Consider the following 17,216-nt stretch of genomic DNA (forward strand, 5'->3'; position numbering starts at 1 on the left):
CATATTCAACCTTGGATCAACCCACCCACCAAATACTGCTTGTGTGATGGATAGCCTACAACGTGACTCTATGCTTGTGTTCAACATACAAGATCGCTGCACGATAGATATTCCTCCCAAAGCCAGCATGGGTTTCTGAGCCAATTCTCAGGTTACAACCAACATAAACACTTGAAGTGTGACATGACCTGGGTGGGTGTGGAGGAATGCTAAAAATCCAGCGCATTTTGTAACACGTCGTATTTGTGTATCTGTTTGTTTGTTTCATTACTCGCTGTTTTTACCAATGACACTGATCTAACATCAGTTTTGCGTTTCTCTCACAAATGGTCAAGGCTATACATTTTGTTGTTCTGTAAAGTGGTCCCAGATCTGTGCATAAGGGCAACTTAACCTGAGTGGTATACCAAGGATAGGGGATGGCCTTAACACCCTCTAGTTTACGTTGACGTCACAGGAAGGCGGCTCTCTGCGCGCACAGGTGTTCTCCACAGGTGATGGCGAGGAAATGAAAATGGTGCTTCATGAAAAACAAGTTAAACTCTCCACTGAAGTTATTTGACCTCATCACAGCTTAGGCATGGCTCAAAACTGCCTGGGGAACTGTGCGCCGTTATTTTTCCTAGCCGTCGCTTTTGACGTCGGCGGTTTGACATTGCTTTTAGTTGGTATTTTCGCGGATCTAAAGTTGGACGGTCACTTCTACGGTGATTTCCTCATCTACACGGGTACACTCATCATCTTCCTAAGTCTGGGTTGGTGGATTTTGTGGTACACGGGCAACATAAAGGTTTACTCCGAGGACTTTGAGAAAAGCACCCTGGACAACTTTGCGCACTGGGCGAGAAAGTTTTCGGAGCGGCTCTCGAAGAGCGGGATAAAAACTCTGGAAGCCGGGGAGAAGTGCATGGTGAATAGGAAGGAATCGGTCAACAGAACAGTGGCTGTTCACGCTCCATCACGAATTACGTGGGAACACAGCATCAGCGGACACGACAATGGAGGATACGACCGAAGTTTTGACAACCCGCCGAGGGAGAAAACGGTCGAGTTGGGGATTCTGAAGAACTCTGAAGTGTTATTGCAAAGCATCGTGGATAGCAAAGCGGAGAGGCTTCTCTGACAGAGCTGGTAGGTGTTTCTCAAAAGCAATAACAGCTAATTTACAAGTGTCTCTAATTAGGTGAACATCCGCTATAATTTTGGCCTCATTCTATTGTTAGATCAGATTTTCCCACCATGCTCCATTTCCTCAACCTATATTCTCCCCCACGACCTCTCAATCTGTTGTAGGTCATGCCTCAATTAGTGATTGTCATAATATTTACTTTCACCCACTCATATTTTCTAACTAGACAAAATTTGACAAACAGTAGGCAATCCTCCCGATTGGATCATGTCAATTGTTTTGGGACTGTACAAGCTGTCAATTTGGCTCTGGGTGGAAACTCTATCCTCCCAATAGTCCAGCAGATAGGTGAAATCATTGTTCCATTTTACCATACAAGGATCGAACTTGGTACGCTAATTCCAGATGCCTTGAGGAACATTTTAAAGATTGGAGGCAGTCTGGGAACCGGTCAACCAGGGTGAACATTCTAATAAAATGGCTGCCATCTTTCCTTTCAGAAAAAAATAGGGTTAAGTCATTCCAAACAATATAAACATGACTAAAATCTACCCACTAAATAAACCCCACAGATAATATAGATGATAATTCTGATCATGAAGTACTATTGAGACCTTTTTAATAGGGGTCGTATTGAGGTCATTTTGACCCTATTCCAATGGCTATGTGGGGGATTTTTTGTTGTTGTTAAATTGGATGTCTATATATTGACAAATACACGTGTTTTAATCAAATCAACCATATGCATTGAGCTTGTCTGAAGGTTTAAGCACGCTGTTTGATGAAATCATTGAGACACAAATGAGTAGAGGGAGTCCGATTGCAATTGATTCGATTGTGCCGGGCCGGCTCAAACTTATTGCACTGTGTTAAAAATGACAGTGAGCGACTGTGTGACTAGCATCCGTTGGCCCTCTCTCCTCTCTGCTGCAGCGACCACCACAGAACATCAGCAGTGTTTATAGTGTTGGCTCTTTCTCCTCTCTGCTGCAGCGACCACCACAGAACATCAGCAGTGTTTATAGTGTTGGCTCTCTCTCCTCTCTGCTGCAGCGACCACCACAGAACATCAGCAGTGTTTATAGTGTTGGCTCTCTCTCCTCTCTGCTGCAGCGACCACCACAGAACATCAGCAGTGTTTATAGTGTTGGCTCTCTCTCCTTTCTGCTGCAGCGACCACCACAGAACATCAGCAGTGTTTATAGTGTTGGCTCTCTGCTGCAGCGACCACCACAGAACATCAGCAGTGTTTATAGTGTTGGCTCTTTCTCCTCTCTGCTGCAGCGACCACCACAGAACATCAGCAGTGTTTATAGTGTTGGCTCTCTCTCCTCTGCTGCAGCGACCACCACAGAACATCAGCAGTGTTTAGTGTTGGCTCTCTGCTGCAGCGACCACCACAGAACATCAGCAGTGTTTATAGTATTGGCTCTTTCTCCTCTCTGCTGCAGCGACCACCACAGAACATCAGCAGTGTTTATAGTGTTGGCTCTCTCTCCTCTGCTGCAGCGACCAGAGTTCTGTTACCGATATCTCTCATTTTGTTTAGGAAATTATTTTTAAAGTAGTCACCCTTTGCCCTTCTCTCAACCAACTTCATGAGGTAGTCACCTGGCACCATCCCTATGGTGAAGCATGTTGGTGGCAGCATCAGGGTTGTTTTTCATTGGGAGGGACTGGGAGTCAGGATCAAGGGGAAAATGTATGCAAATGTGATCCTTCCGTTATTTTATGTTGAATACATTTGCAAACATTTCCAAAAACCTGTTTTTGCTTTGTCATTATGGGGCTATTGTGTGTAGATTGATGAGCGGAAAAAAACAATCAATTTTATAAGGCTGTAACGTAACAAAATGTGGGCAAAGTCAAGTTTTTTTTCCAAATGCACTGTAAATGTATCATAATAAAAATGAGGATGTATGTTCAGGAATCATGGATTTTGGTAGATTTTTCACAATTTTTCTACAAAAGATTTAAATATATTGTGTTCTCCTGACCACCTCAAACATTTTAAGCCATAATTGGGCTGTATATACCAATTATTTATGGAGATCTGTCCAAGTGAATCTAGTCCAATATGGACCCATGCAGCTGGTCGGTGGCCATATTGGAAATGACTTCCAGTGGGGGTAATGGGATAAATAAATAAGTATATATATCTATCTATCCAGAACTACTTAGACATGCCCCAGCTGTGTGAAATGTGGTGGCTCTATCACAAAGTCCACAATTGTTCCCATAGCCACTGGACTATGGTCAAAATGACCTCAATATGACCCCCATGAATGTCTTGAGTATTTTATGATCAGAATTATTGTCTATCTGTGGGATTTATTTAGTGGGTGGATAACATTACAAAGTCATTTTTACATTTGTTTGATATGATTCGACCCTATTTCCTTCTAACAGGAAATCTGAATTAAACCTCCCAGTTTGGGCTGGATGTGTCTGTATAGTTCATGTATGCATAGTATGAGCAGAATTACAGTCTCATTTCAGAGCAATGCAGAGCTAGCGCAATCAATCAAATGTATTTATAAAGCCCTTCTTACATCAGCTGTTGTCACAAAGTGCTGTACAGAAACCCAGCCTAAAACCCCAAACAGCAGGCAATGCAGGTGTAGAAGCACGGCTTGGGTGCACATACAGTATGTGACGTAGTACGCAATATTCGGGGACCACCATTGGCTCCTGAGCGCTACTTTCAGAACTACTGGCTAAATGTATACAAATGTACCAGGGAATCTCTTTTAGTGTAAACATTCTTTCTTCCCTCTTGCCTCGAAGGGATTATGAAACCTCCATTATGCCATATTTGAATGATCAGTTGAGGAAGTCCTATAGCGGGTATGAGGTTAATTAACCCTGCTACAACATCATTGTCAACAACACTGACCCATTTCTGCTGTCTCCCACTCCAATAGTATACAGATGCATGTTTCCATGAGGCAGTTCATATGACAACATTCTTCTCTTTTCGAGAAGACTATGAAACGTCACATCTAATTGATGCAATACACAACCCGTGCAAAGTCCAGTCCTTTAGAATAGATGCCCTTCACAGAGCCCTCCATCATGCCCCAGGCCCTGATCGCACACTTCACTTTGCTAACGAGTGTAATAATTAATTATCGTTCTATACTGGCTGCTACAATATAAAGAGCTTCAGTGGCCTTTGGCCATTCCTATTCAGCTTCCCAACCTCACATTTTTATAGGCTTTTTTTTTTTACTTGGTAGTTTAAAGCAGTGCTTCTAACAGGGATGACGGGTGGGTCAGGCTTCAGTCTACTCTAGACACCCTTGGGGCGCAGCCTGCAATGCGTCTTAATGGGCTTCAGAGCACCAGCAGTAGTGCTTATTGATTATATTGGATGGAGTTGGGCAGTCCTTAAATCACCTCTACTCTCTACATCAAATAACATTTTATTTGTCACATGCGCCGACTACAATGGGTGTAGACCTCACAGTGAATTGTTTACTTACAAGCCTTTAACCAATAGTGCAGTTTTAAGAGAAATTCCCCCCCAAAAAGAGAAGAATAGCTCAATTAAAGAGCAGCAGTAAATAACAATAGCGGGGCTATACATGGGGGTACAGAGTCAATGTGTGGGGGTAATTTACGTAATATGTACATGTAGGTAGAGTTTTTAAAGTGACTGCATAGATAATAACAGTAGCAGCAATGTTCCGGGGGGGGGGGGGGCAGTGCAAATAGTCTGGGTAGCCTCATGGACCTAGACTTGGGGCTCCGGGACCACTTGCCGTCTATGACTAGGGTGGCTGGAGTGTCTTTGACAATTTTTAGGGCCTTACTCTGACACCACCTGGTATAGAGGTCCTGGATGGCAGGAAGCATGGCCCCGGTGATGTACTAGGCCGTACACCCTACCCTCTGTAGTTGGTTGTCGACCGATTTAATCGGAATGGCCGATTTAATTAGGGCCGATTTCAAGTTTTCATAACAATCGGAAATCTGTATTTTTGGGCAACGATTTAAAAAATAAAATAACATTTTATTTTTATACCTTTATTTAACTAGGCAAGTCAGTTAAGAACACATTCTTATTTTCAATGACGGCCTAGGAACGGTGGGTTAACTGCCTTGTTCAGGGGCAGAACGACAGATTTTCACCTTGTCAGCTCGGGGGATCCAAACTTGCAACCTTACAGTTAACTAGTCCAACGCAATAACGGCCTGCCTCTCTCTCGTTGCACTCCACAAGGAGACTGACTGCCTGTTACACGAATGCAGTAAACCAAGGTAAGTTGCTAGCTAGCATTAAACTTATCTTATAAAAAACAATCAATCATAATCACTAGTTAACTACACATGGTTGATGATATTACTAGATATTATCTAGTGTGTCCTGCGTTGCATATAATCTGACTGAGCATACAAGTATCTAAGTATCTGACTGAGTGGTGGTAGGCAGAAGCAGGTGCGTAAACATTCATTCAAACAGCACTTTCGTGCGTTTTGCCAGCAGCTCTTCGTTGTGCGTCAAGCATTGCGCTGTTTATAACTTCAAGCCTATCAACTCCCGAGATGAGGCTGGTGTAACCGAAGTGAAATGGCTAGCTAGTTAGCGTGTGCTAATAGCGTTTCAAACGTCACTCGCTCAGAGCCTTCTAGTAGTTGTTCCCCTTGCTCTGCATGGGTAACGCTGCTTCGATGGTGGCTGTTGTCGATGTGTTCCTGGTTCGAGCCCAGGGAGGAGCAAGGAGAGGGACGGAAGCTATACTGTTACACTGGCAATACTAAATTGCCTATAAGGACATCCAATAGTCAAAGGTTAATGAAATACAAATGGTATAGAGAGAAATAGTCCTATAATTCCTATAACAACTACAACCTAAAACTTCTTACTTGGGAATATTGAAGACTCATGTTAAAAGGAACCACTAGCTTTCATATGTTCTGAGCAAGGAACTGAAACGTTAGCTTTCTTACATGGCACATATTGCACTTTTACTATCTTCTCCAACACTTTGTTTTTGCATTATTTAAACCAAATTGAACATGTTTATTTACTTGAGGCTAAATTGATTTTATTGTTGTATTATATTAAGTTAAAATAAGTGTTCATTCAGTAATGTTGTAATTGTCATTATTACAAATATACATATTTTTTTTAATTGGCCGATTTTAATCGGTATCGGCTTTTTGGTCCTCCAATAATCGGCATCGGCGTTGAAAAACCATAATCGGTCTCTGTAGTGCCCTGCGGTCCGAGGCCGAGCAGTTACCATAACAGGCAGTGATGCAACCCGTCAGGATTCTCTCGATGGTGCAGCTGTAAAACCTTTTGAGGATCTGAGGACCCATGCCAAATAATTTCAGTCTCCTGGCTTGGTGTGCTTGGACCATATTAGTTTGCTGGTGATGTGAACGCCAAGGAACTTGAAGCTTTCAACCTGCTCCACTACAGCCCCGTCGATGAGAATGGGGACGTGCTCAGTCCTCATTTTCCTGTAGTCCACAATCATCTCCTTAGTCTTGATCACGTTGAGGGAGAGGTTGTTGTCCTGGCACTACACGGTCAGGTCTCGGACCACCTCCCTATAGGCTGTCTCATCGTTGTCGGCGATCACTGTTGTGCCATCAGCAAACTTAATGATGGCGTTTGAGTCGTGCCTGGCTGTGCAGTCATGAGTGAACCGGGAGTACAGGAGGGGGCTGAGCACGTACCCCTGAGGGGCCCCCGTGTTGAGGATCAGCGTGGCGGATGTGTTGTTACCTACCCTTACCACCTGGGGGCGGCCCGTCAGGAAGTCCAGGATCCAGTTGCAGAGGGAGGTGTTTAGTCTGAGCTGTAGTTAATGCTAAGCTGTAGTTCATGAATAGCATTCTCACATAGGTGTTCCTTTTGTCCAGGTGGGAAAGGGCAGTGTGGAGTGCAATAGAGATTGCATCATCTGTGGATCTGTTGGTACAGTATGCAAATTGGAGTGGGTCTAGGGTTTCTGGGATAATGGTGTTGATGTGAGCCATGACCAGCCTTTTTTAAGCATTTCATGGCTACAGATGTGAGTCCTATGGGTCGGCAGTCATTTAGGCAGGTTACCTTAGTGTTCTTGGGCACAGGGACTATGGGGGTCTGCTTGAAACATGTTGGTATTACAGACTCCGACAGGGAGAGGTTAAAAATGTCAGTGAAAGACACTTGCCAGTTGGTCAGTGCATGCTCTGAGTACACATCCTGGTAATCCGTCTGGCCTTGTGAATGTTGACCTGTTTGAAAGTCTTACTCACATCGGCTGCGGAGATCGTGATCACACATTTGCCCGGAACAGCTGATGCTCTCATGCATGTTTCAGTGTTACTTGCCTCGAAGCGAGCATAGAAGTTATTTTGCTTGTCTGGCTTGTGTCACTGGGCAGCTCTCGGCTGTGCATCCCTTTTGTAGTCTAATAGTTTGCAAGCCCTGCCACATATGACGAGAGCCGGTGTAGTACGATTCGATCTTGGTCCTGTATTAACGCTTTGCCTGTTTGATGGTTCGTCGGAGGCTATAGTGGGATTTCTTATAAACTCCTTGAAAGTGGCAGCTCTACCCTTTAGCTCAGTGCGAATGTTGCCTGTAATCCATGGCTTCTAGTTGGTGTATGTACGTACAGTCACTGTGGGGACGATGTCCTCGACGCACTTATTGATAAAGCCAGTGGTGGACTCCTCAATGCCATCGGAAGAATCCCGTAACATATTCCAGTCTGTGCTAGCAACGCAGTCCTGTAGTTTCTGCTTCACCTGACCACTTTTTTTTATTTTTATAGACCGAGTCACTGGTGCTTCCTGATTTTAGAGCTTTGTATGCGTCTCTGTGTGTGGATTGCACATTTAATATGTTGCTAGAAATGATGTAAAACTGATTTAAGTTTCCCTGCATTAAAGTCCCCGGCCACTATGAGCGTTTTCCTGTTTGCTTATGGCGGTATACAGCTCATTGAGCATAGTTTTAAGTGCCAGCATCGGTCTGTGAGGGTATGTAGACAGCTATGAAAAATACAGATGATAAACTCTCTAGGTAGATAGTGTGGTCTACAGCTTATCATGAGATACTCAACCTCGAGACTTCCTTAGATATAGTGCACCAGCTGTTGTTTGCAAATATACATAGGCCCCGCCCCTTGTCTTCCCAGAGGCTGCTGTTCTGTCCTGCTGATGGAGGGTATAACCCTCCAACTGTATGTTCTTAATGTCGTCGTTCAGCCATGACCTGATTTTACAGGTTTTTCATGTCCCGTTGGTAGGATATATGTGCTTTCAGCTCGTCCCATTTCTTTTCCAGCGATTGAACATTAGCTAGCAGGACGGAAGGTAAGGGCAGATTAGCCACTCAACGCCTGATCCTCACAAGGCACCCTGATCTTTTTCCGCAAAATCTCTGTTTCCTTCTCCAGCGAGTCCAGCGAGTTATTCCATATATTAACTTGTAATCCATTGTGTTTTAATGGCCTGATATGACTAAGGCCAAATTCAATGTTTCATTAACTACTTAAAAAAATATATTTCAAAAATTGATACCTAAAGGGGTTCTAAAATTCAAAATCAAATGGCTAAATGATCTTTGGTATGACCATCTTAAAACAATTATATATGTTAGCTTGGAACCCCATCCCATTTAGACTGAAGGATTATCTGTTTTTCTCAATGTATACATTCCTCCAATGAACATTCAGGCCACCACCAAGGGACAACATGGCTATTGTACAAGCCACCTATTGCACACCAATTATGACCAACAGTTTGACTTGATAATGTTTGGCAGCAAATGACGAACAAAAATTGGCTGTGGATAACGCAACAGCGCTGATATTTTCAACAAACAACATTTTCTCAATGTACGTTCAGTGATCCCAGGCAGTATTGAGCAATAGAAACCAAATTTTAGGTTTATGATTATGGAATGTTTGCCAATCACTTCACAGTATGTCTCATTCATTGTCCAACAGTGTCTGTAACCAGTGACGTTGGCTTGATTTTTTTATTGAAATGTTCTCATGCAATCCTCCTAGCCACTTCGTTTAATAGCGGAACAGAGAGTCTAGGCCTGTTACCGTATCACTTTGAGGTACACTGTCATTCTATAGTGTTTAATATAGTAGCTTTAGGAAACCGGTCATGTAGGTGCATACTATCATTAATAAAACTAGTATACTTTGATTCTTGTGTCCGTGACATCAACTCCCTCCTACCCACTGTTCTGGCCACCTACTCCAATATTGACACCGTCACTCACGTAGGTTTTCAGTTTCTGAAGAACTGAAGGACTACAAAAACAAAAATGTAAGAACCTCGCTAGCACAGGGAAGAGTGATTATCTCTGGCCCCCTCCCGTGCTACAGAAGGGGTTCGGACAGTAACTCGTTGCCCTGAATGAGTACCTAAAATAAACAGCAGGAATGTCTCCTTTTGTGACAACTTTGATTTGCTGTGTGAGCAACCAGCACTTAAAAAAAAAAAAAAAAGAGACGTGATTCACCCTAACCACAGGGGTTCCAGGATGATTTCCAGCAACATCACAAACTGTTTTGGAGAGTCTGGTAGCGCACCAGTTCTCCCTGTCAGAATAAGCAACAAAGGACTTTGGAAAGCATATCAACTCCTGTAGAAATGGCACTGTGGTTATTGTGAGTAACCTAATTGATGTTCTTTTAACTCCGCCTTCTAGTAAGTTTATACAAACTGTCATCTACCATTCTGTTGGATTGGAGACTGTCAGAAAACATGATTGTAAAGTTAATAATTTGGTTGTTATTCCATTGGTTACCTCGAGGCAGATGTCCCAGGGGCAGTTTAGCCCACACTCATTGAATATGGAGCTTTTAAATGTTAGGTTTTCCTAGTGATTGCTCTTTCTCGCGAATTACCTCATTACTGAGCACAAAGGTGATAGCTATATTTCAGTGAGAAACATGCAGTCATCAGACTGTAGTGCAGCTCTTTATAAAAGCCCCCCCCCCCCCCCCCCAGGACTACAGCTTTTCATAATCCATCAGAAAAAGGGGTATTTTGAGCATCATACTATACTGTTTAAATGTCAGCCACCAGTGCTGGCCATAACCCTCTATAGGCCACCAAAGCACTGCCTCACTTCCTTTACTGATTTCACTGTTGTCTATTGTCCTTGAGAACTATGATAAAATCATTGTGTTGGATGATTTTTATATTCATGTTGACAAAGTGACTGACCAAGGCCATTGAATTGAATATTATCCAACATGTTACTGGGCCCACCCATAACCTCGGCCATACTCTGGACCAGGTTATTACCAAGGGGCTTTCTATTGGCATATCCTCTCTTGTTGATGTCACTTTATATGATCAACACTGTGTTTTTACTACCTTGTTGCACAAGGTAATACTGAATGCATTATTAAAAAAACACTATCTTACCTCTGAAGTTGCTACAGATTTTGTGTGTGAACAATACTCCATCACCTATTCTGCCTTCCTCTTGTGATGATTTAGTTGATACGTTTTAATAGCACATTTAAGGGCAACCATTGATGCCATATCTCCAGTAAAGTTGAAAAAGGCCACCTCAAAACGGAACGCCCCTTACATGAGTGAGAACTAATCAATTAAAGAGAAATTGCTGAAAAGCAGAAGTGGCGAAAGTCAAAGTTGCAGGTCCATTATGATTGTGTATTCGGAAAGTATTCAGACCCCTTGACTTTTTCCCCCAAAGTGTTATGTTACAGCCTTGTTCTAAAATGGATTACATTTTTCCCCGCTCATCAATCTACACACAATACCCCTAAATAACAAAGCAAAAACAGGTTTTTTGAAATATTTGCAAATGTATTAATAAATAAAAAACAGAAATATCACGTTTATATAAGTATTCAGACCCTTTACGCAATACTTTGTTGAAGCACCTTTGGCAGCGATTACAGCCTTGAGTCTTATTGGGTATGAAGCTACAAGCTTGGCACACCTGTATTTGGGGAGTTTCTCCCATTTCTTCTCTGCAGATCCTCCTAAGCTCTGCCAGGTTGAATGGGGAGACTTGCTGCACAGATATTTCTTTAGGCCTTCAGATGTTCGATCTGGTTCAAGTCAGAGCTCTGGCTGGACCACTCAAGGACATTGAGACTTGTCCCAAAGCCTTGGCTGTGTGCTTAGGGTTGTTGTCCTATTGGAAGGTGTACCTTCACCCCATTCTGAGGTCCTGAGCGCTCTGGAGCAGGTTTTCATCAAAGATCGCTCTGTACGGTGCCTTTTGGTAAACTCCAAGCAAGCTATCTATCATGTGCCTTTTACTGAGGTGTGGCTTCTGTCTGGCCACTCTAACATAAAGGCTTGATTGGTGGATGGTTGTTCTCCCATCTCCATAGAGGAACTCTGGAGCTCTATCAGAGTGACCATTGGGTTCTTGGAGAAAAGGCGTCTTGAAGAAAAGGCGCCCTTCTCTCCTGACTGCTCAGTTTGGCCGGGCAGCCAGCTCTAGGACGAGTCTTGGTGGTTCTAATCTTCGTTCATTTAAGAATGATGGAGGCCACTGTGTTCTTGGGGACCTTCAATGCTGCAGAAATGTTTTGGTACCCTTTCTCAGATCTGTGCCTCGACCTCATGGCATGGTATAGACCGGTTGTGTGTGGGTGTGCCTTTCCAAATCATGTCCAATCAATTGAATTTACCACAGGTGGACTCCAAGTTGTAGAAACATCTCAAGGATGACCAATGGAAACAGGATGCACCTGAGCTCAATTTTGAGTCTCATAGCAAAGGGTCTGAATACTAATGTAAAAAAAGGTATTTGTTTATTTTTAATGTTTGTCAACATTTCTTTAAAAAAAAATGTTTTGCTTTGTAATTATGGGGTAACGTGTATAGATTGAGGTAAAAAAAAAAATATTTAATCAATTTTAGAATAAGGCTGTAACATAAAATGTGGAAAAAGGGAAGGGGTCTGAATACTTTCCGAATGCACCGTACTCTGAGAGAGGAACTTGGCATATATAAGCAGGCAATTCGAAATGCCAGACGGGCTTATTTTTCTAACTTGATCCTACCCCCTCAAACATACAGTATGTGAACTTTCCTCCACATTTCAGGGATAAGATACCCAGCCTAATGTTGGCTATCAGTCATGCAAGACCGGATGAGAAGTTTGATATGTGTCCTAGCCTACCACGCAAAGTTAATAGGGATTTATTTTCCCTGGTTGACACTGACATCCTCAGGAAAGTGATATCACAACTTAAGCCTTCTACCTGCCTTCTCGTTCCTATCCCCGCCACCTTCTTCAAAACAGTTTTAATTGCATATCTGAAGAAGTGCAAGCTATTGTTTGTCCCTCCCTGGTGCCTGTGAACAGTAGTTTCCCCACTGCACTAAAAACTGCAATGGTGAAACCCCTTCTGAAGAAAAGTAATCTAGATTCTTCAGTTCTTGGCAATTTTTGGCCAATCTACAACCTTCCATTCTTAAGCAAAATTCTGGAGAAATTTGTTTTCAAACATCTAAATGATTTTTTTTTTAAGTGCCAACTGTATTTAAAAAAAAATTCAATCTGTTTTTTTTGTGTCCACCACAGACTGCCTTACTTAAAGTGGTAAATTATCGTACATGCCAAACAGCTCACTTCTTATTGAAGTGCAGCATTTGACACTTGACCATGATGTCCTTCTGGACAGACTGGAGAAGTGGGTTGGCCTCTCCGGTTCAGTTCTAAATTGGTTTAGGATTTAACTGGTTGAGTTTTTTTCTTTTTTTTTGTCACCCTTGGTGACCATAACTCAGAGAACCTATCACACGTGGCGTTCCACAAGGTTCGATGTTTGGGTCCGGTACGGTTCAGTACTGAACAAAAATTAACGCAACAAGTTCGTGTTACAGTTCATATAAGGAAATCAGTCAATTGAAATAAATAAATTTCAATTAAATAAATTAGGGCCTATGCCCTAATCTATGGATTTCACATGACTGATCAGTGGCGCAGTCATCGTGGGCCTGGGAGGGCATAGGCCCACCCACTTGGGAGCGAGGCCCAGCCAATCAGAATGCTGGGGACAATATAAGGCCACTCTAAAATGTAGTTTTGTGACACAACACAATGCCACAGATGTCTCAAGTTGAGGGAGTGTGCAATTGGCATGCTGACTCCAGGAATGTCCAGCAAAGCTGTTGCCAGAAAATGTAGTGTTAATTTCTCTACCATAAGCTGCCTTCCACGTCATTTTAGAGAATTTAGCCATTCCAACCGGCTTCCCAACCTCAAACCACGTGTAACCACGCCAGCCCAGGACCTTAACATCCGGTTCCTTCACCTGCAGGATCGTTTGAGACCAGCCACCCGTGCAATGTTCATGCTGTTCAGTCAGCTTCTTGATATGCCACACCTGTCAGGTGGATGAATTATCTTGGCAAAGGAGAAATGCTTACAAACAAGGATATAAACAAATTTGTGCACAAAATTCGAGGGAAGTTTTTTTTGGGAAAATTTCTGTGACCTTTTATTTCAGCTCATGAAACATGGGACCAACACTTTACATGTTTGTATTTTGTTCAGTATATGTTACCCCTTGGCAGCATTATCAGAAAGCACAACATTAATTTTCACTGCTACGGAGACGATATAAAACATTACATTTGTGTCACCAGAGGATTTTGGCAGCATTTGAGTTATTATGCCCCCAGCGTCTGGAACCGCCTGCCAGTGAATCTGAAGGGGGCCCGACACTGGTCATCTTTTTAGCTTTGCTTTTCCTTCGGGTGCTTTTTAGTCAATCAGTTTGTCATTCTTTAGTTGTTGTTTTTTATCTTGTTTGTTGTGTGGTAAATATTTCAGCTTTTGTTTTCATTGTTTTTATTTGTTTGTTTTTTTCTCATGTGAAGCACATTGTTGCATTCCATGTCTGAAATGTTCTGTATAAATAAAGCTTGATTTAATGGTTTGCTGTGATTTCTCTCTCTGCAAAAGACCAGATGATTCAAATCATGTGGTTTTCCTTGCTATAGCAGGCTCATTAATACAAATGCCCTCCGCCCATGTGGTATAACGTCGTGTTCTAGGGACTAAAACATTTGAATGAATAAATCGTTATTGTCTCAGAAGGGAAATTTAGTTTGCAGCACATTGCATAACACAGGATGTTGTGGAAGTAACGCAATACTAGGAAATAAAGAAAATGTGTCAAACATTTTCTCACAATGTTTTTGTAATCTTGGTGTTCTCCTTCTCACTCATTTTTCCTCTGTTGCAGGTGTTCTCGGATTCTCCAGTTTGAAAAACGTATGCCTACTCCAAGCCCTGCTTTTCAAATCCCAACCGACTGAATACCTTTTTAGCCTATATGAACCAAAGACACTTTTTCAATAGAGAATACTATTTTTGTTCAGGAAGAGGCTGTCTGACACAATGTCCGGGCCCCTGCACTGAGGATAGAAATGGCAGAATTTTACTTGTAATTAGCTAAATAACTAAAAATGTTATGTCCTGAATTTTACATGGTTCATTTTGAAGATATTTTCTTGAAATAAAGTTTAGTTTATTTTTTTTCTAACGTCATCTCTGAGTTGTTAATCAGACATCATTGACTGGATAGCTCACAGTTACACATCAAAAACATTATACTTAAATCCATGAGGGACATAAACAAATCAAAACATCTTCCAAAGCTCAGATCCTATGATTTATTAATGTATAGTGTATGTTTGTATCTGGTTAGGTAGGTAGTATTGATATGCTATCTGTCTGTTCTGTTTGGGGTTTGTAAGAGCAAGTGTGTTGATAGCACTGTGCTGGCTGTCTGCCACTGGTTATACACACACACACACACAGAGAGTGAGAGAGACGGTAGAGAATGTATCGTGTAGAACTATATTTTCTGGAACATTCTGAACCTTGCGGAATACACACTGGCACAAGGACTGCATCTCCATTCCATATTTAATGTAACCTTTTATTTAACTAGGCAAGTCAGTTAAGAACAAATTCTTATTTACAATGACTGCCTAAGAACAGCGGTTTAACTGCCTTGTTCAGGGGCAGAATGACAGATTTATTTTTTTACCTTGTCAGTTTGGGGATTCGATCCTGCAACCTTTTGGTTACTGGCTTGTTACCTATTAAAAATATTTTTTTTAATGAAATGAACACCATTAGTTATTGGAGTGTTAGTTAGCAAAGATGTTTCTCATGTCTATCAAACATTAATATTCTCCAACCTTTGAAGCCACCTGTAGGGCATACGATAAGCGCCCAACCAACCCCTAGTGTTGGAATGTGGTATGTTTATGAACTGGAAACGTGTCCAAAACCCCCACAACAGAGATGGAAGAAGAACATTTGAACCTTTTTGTCATCATTAGTGAGACTAACACACATGTTCCCCCTGGCAGCAGTCCCGCTATGGGAACTATGTGAGATGTGAAGTGTGATAGATCAAGCTCACTGGAATGTAGCCTACACGGGCCTTTTTATAAAACACCTCTTCCTTGCTTCCTCATTCAGTCAGATGCACTGTAGGGTAGATTACCCGAACAATGCAGAGAAAGTACAGGGATATATGTATGAGTAGTTATCCTAGTGTAAACATTGAAATGATCTTGTTACAGTGAATGCAAGGGAAATAGCTAGCAGCCATAGAATCATTAGAAGTGGTATTTACATAGTGGTAGGAGGAGGATAAATACCTTCACGACAGACACTCTCTCCACCATGGGCTACACTCAGTACCTGGGCCGCTGCCTTCTCTTCTTCTTCATCGCCATCTTCCTGGATGCTGTGGGCCTCATCGTGTTCTTCCTGGGCATCTTTGCACCCTTCAGCTTCTGGGACTTTTTGGTCTTCTCTGGGCCCATCATCATCTTCCTCAGCCTGTTCTTCTGGATCTTCTGGTACGTAGGCAACCTGGAGGTTGCTGTGGACGACTTTCTGCCCAAGTGACTTACTTCTGGGGATTGGAGAGAGACGGTGATGGGGGTGTGGACTGATGAGAGTCTTAGCCAGTGGGGCAGACATGGAGTGAAAATGTATTTACAATCGAGCACTTTTGAAGACCGAGGATCCACCCTGGACATCAATTACTCAATCTCTGCTAGAGCTAGGTGTGTTATTCTGACATTGTTCCATAAAGAGAGAATTATAGATTTGCTAACTGTGTTGTTCTGCTCAGGTCTGTCTTAATATATTATCTCGATAGGACTTCTGGGTTTAAATGAAGTCTGAAATGTTGTCAAAAAGCTTAGTGTAAACATTTGTTTTGGAGTAAGTACTTCAATACTTTAATGTATTATGTTCTCTTTCAAGTGCTCATTCTTTGCTGGAACTGCAGTACTGAATAATGGATCATCAGGTGACGTTTACACTGACTCAACAAGGTGAAGACTTTCACCTAAACGTGAGAGATTAGCTTGTGTTTTGGTTTCCTGGGACTCCTCGCTTTTGTATCATGTCGATACGATTTTGTTTTTGAGGCTGTGCATTTTGTTTATCAACTTTTAAAAAGAATACACTGAATTAAATTGTACAATCGCATTTGACTTTTTAGATCAATGTTTTTTTTTTTTTTAAAGCACTGTTACTTTACATTTGAAACAAGTTGTTCTTGTGATTTTCCTATTGTGAAATCTGAGAGTTCACTTACTCTGACTGATAAAAACCAACTGGGTATGTCCAGTTTGTCAGGAGGGCAGTAGGTAGCCTAGCAGTTAAGAGCATTGGGCCAGTAACCGAAAGGTCGCTGGTTCCAATCTTTGAGCCAAATAGGTGAAAAATGTGACTGTGCGATTGAGCAAGGCACGTAAACCGGAATTGTAAATCACTCTGGACAAGAGCGTCTGCTAAATTACTGAAATGTAACATTGCCTGGAGTGGGGCAGTGAATGCTCCCTACAAGAATGGGTCTCTGTAATGGGAAAAAGGATGACTTGTTTCCTAATTACCTTTTTCAAACAACTGAGTTTCCCACCAAGATGAGTCACAATGACAAGGAAAGTTCTTCTGCCTTGGTCTGATCAAATATTTACCAGATTTTATGGACAGATATGTTGCCAGCCATGTACCAAAGTAAACCTTCCGTGTACTGTAGAATGTGACACAACTGGTTTAGGGTGGCAAACAGACGCACCCATG

At 42.1% G+C, this 17,216-nt stretch overlaps 1 protein-coding gene across 3 annotated transcripts; it reads left to right on the plus strand.

Annotated features, from left to right (window-relative positions):
• Positions 1-395: 395 nt before the first annotated feature.
• Positions 396-16,624, plus strand: LOC110498900 (transmembrane protein 238-like). 3 transcript variants are annotated; one of them, XM_090212250.1, is made up of 2 exons: positions 396-1,131; positions 14,344-16,624. In XM_090212250.1, the coding sequence occupies exon 2, from the start codon at positions 15,801-15,803 to the stop codon at positions 16,026-16,028; it is 228 nt and encodes a 75-aa protein (XP_090068376.1). In that variant the 5' UTR covers positions 396-1,131; positions 14,344-15,800; the 3' UTR covers positions 16,029-16,624. The 3 variants fall into 3 exon arrangements, 2 of the variants coding, with proteins under 2 accessions (XP_090068376.1, XP_090068375.1); XM_090212249.1 differs by having other exon boundaries at positions 413-1,131; XR_016489326.1 differs by lacking the exon at positions 396-1,131 and having other exon boundaries at positions 15,585-16,189; positions 16,392-16,624.
• The last annotated feature ends 592 nt before the right edge of the window (positions 16,625-17,216 follow it).

This window comes from Oncorhynchus mykiss, chromosome 20 (assembly GCF_057628025.1).
Source record: "Oncorhynchus mykiss isolate SJ-2025 chromosome 20, ASM5762802v1, whole genome shotgun sequence".
In the NCBI taxonomy this organism is placed as follows: Eukaryota; Metazoa; Chordata; class Actinopteri; order Salmoniformes; family Salmonidae; genus Oncorhynchus; species Oncorhynchus mykiss.

What these genes read in the sequence shown, in the direction of transcription:
- LOC110498900 (XM_090212249.1), top strand. Translation starts at nt 581, where the DNA reads ATGGCTCAAAACTGCCTGGGGAACTGTGCGCCGTTATTTTTCCTAGCC.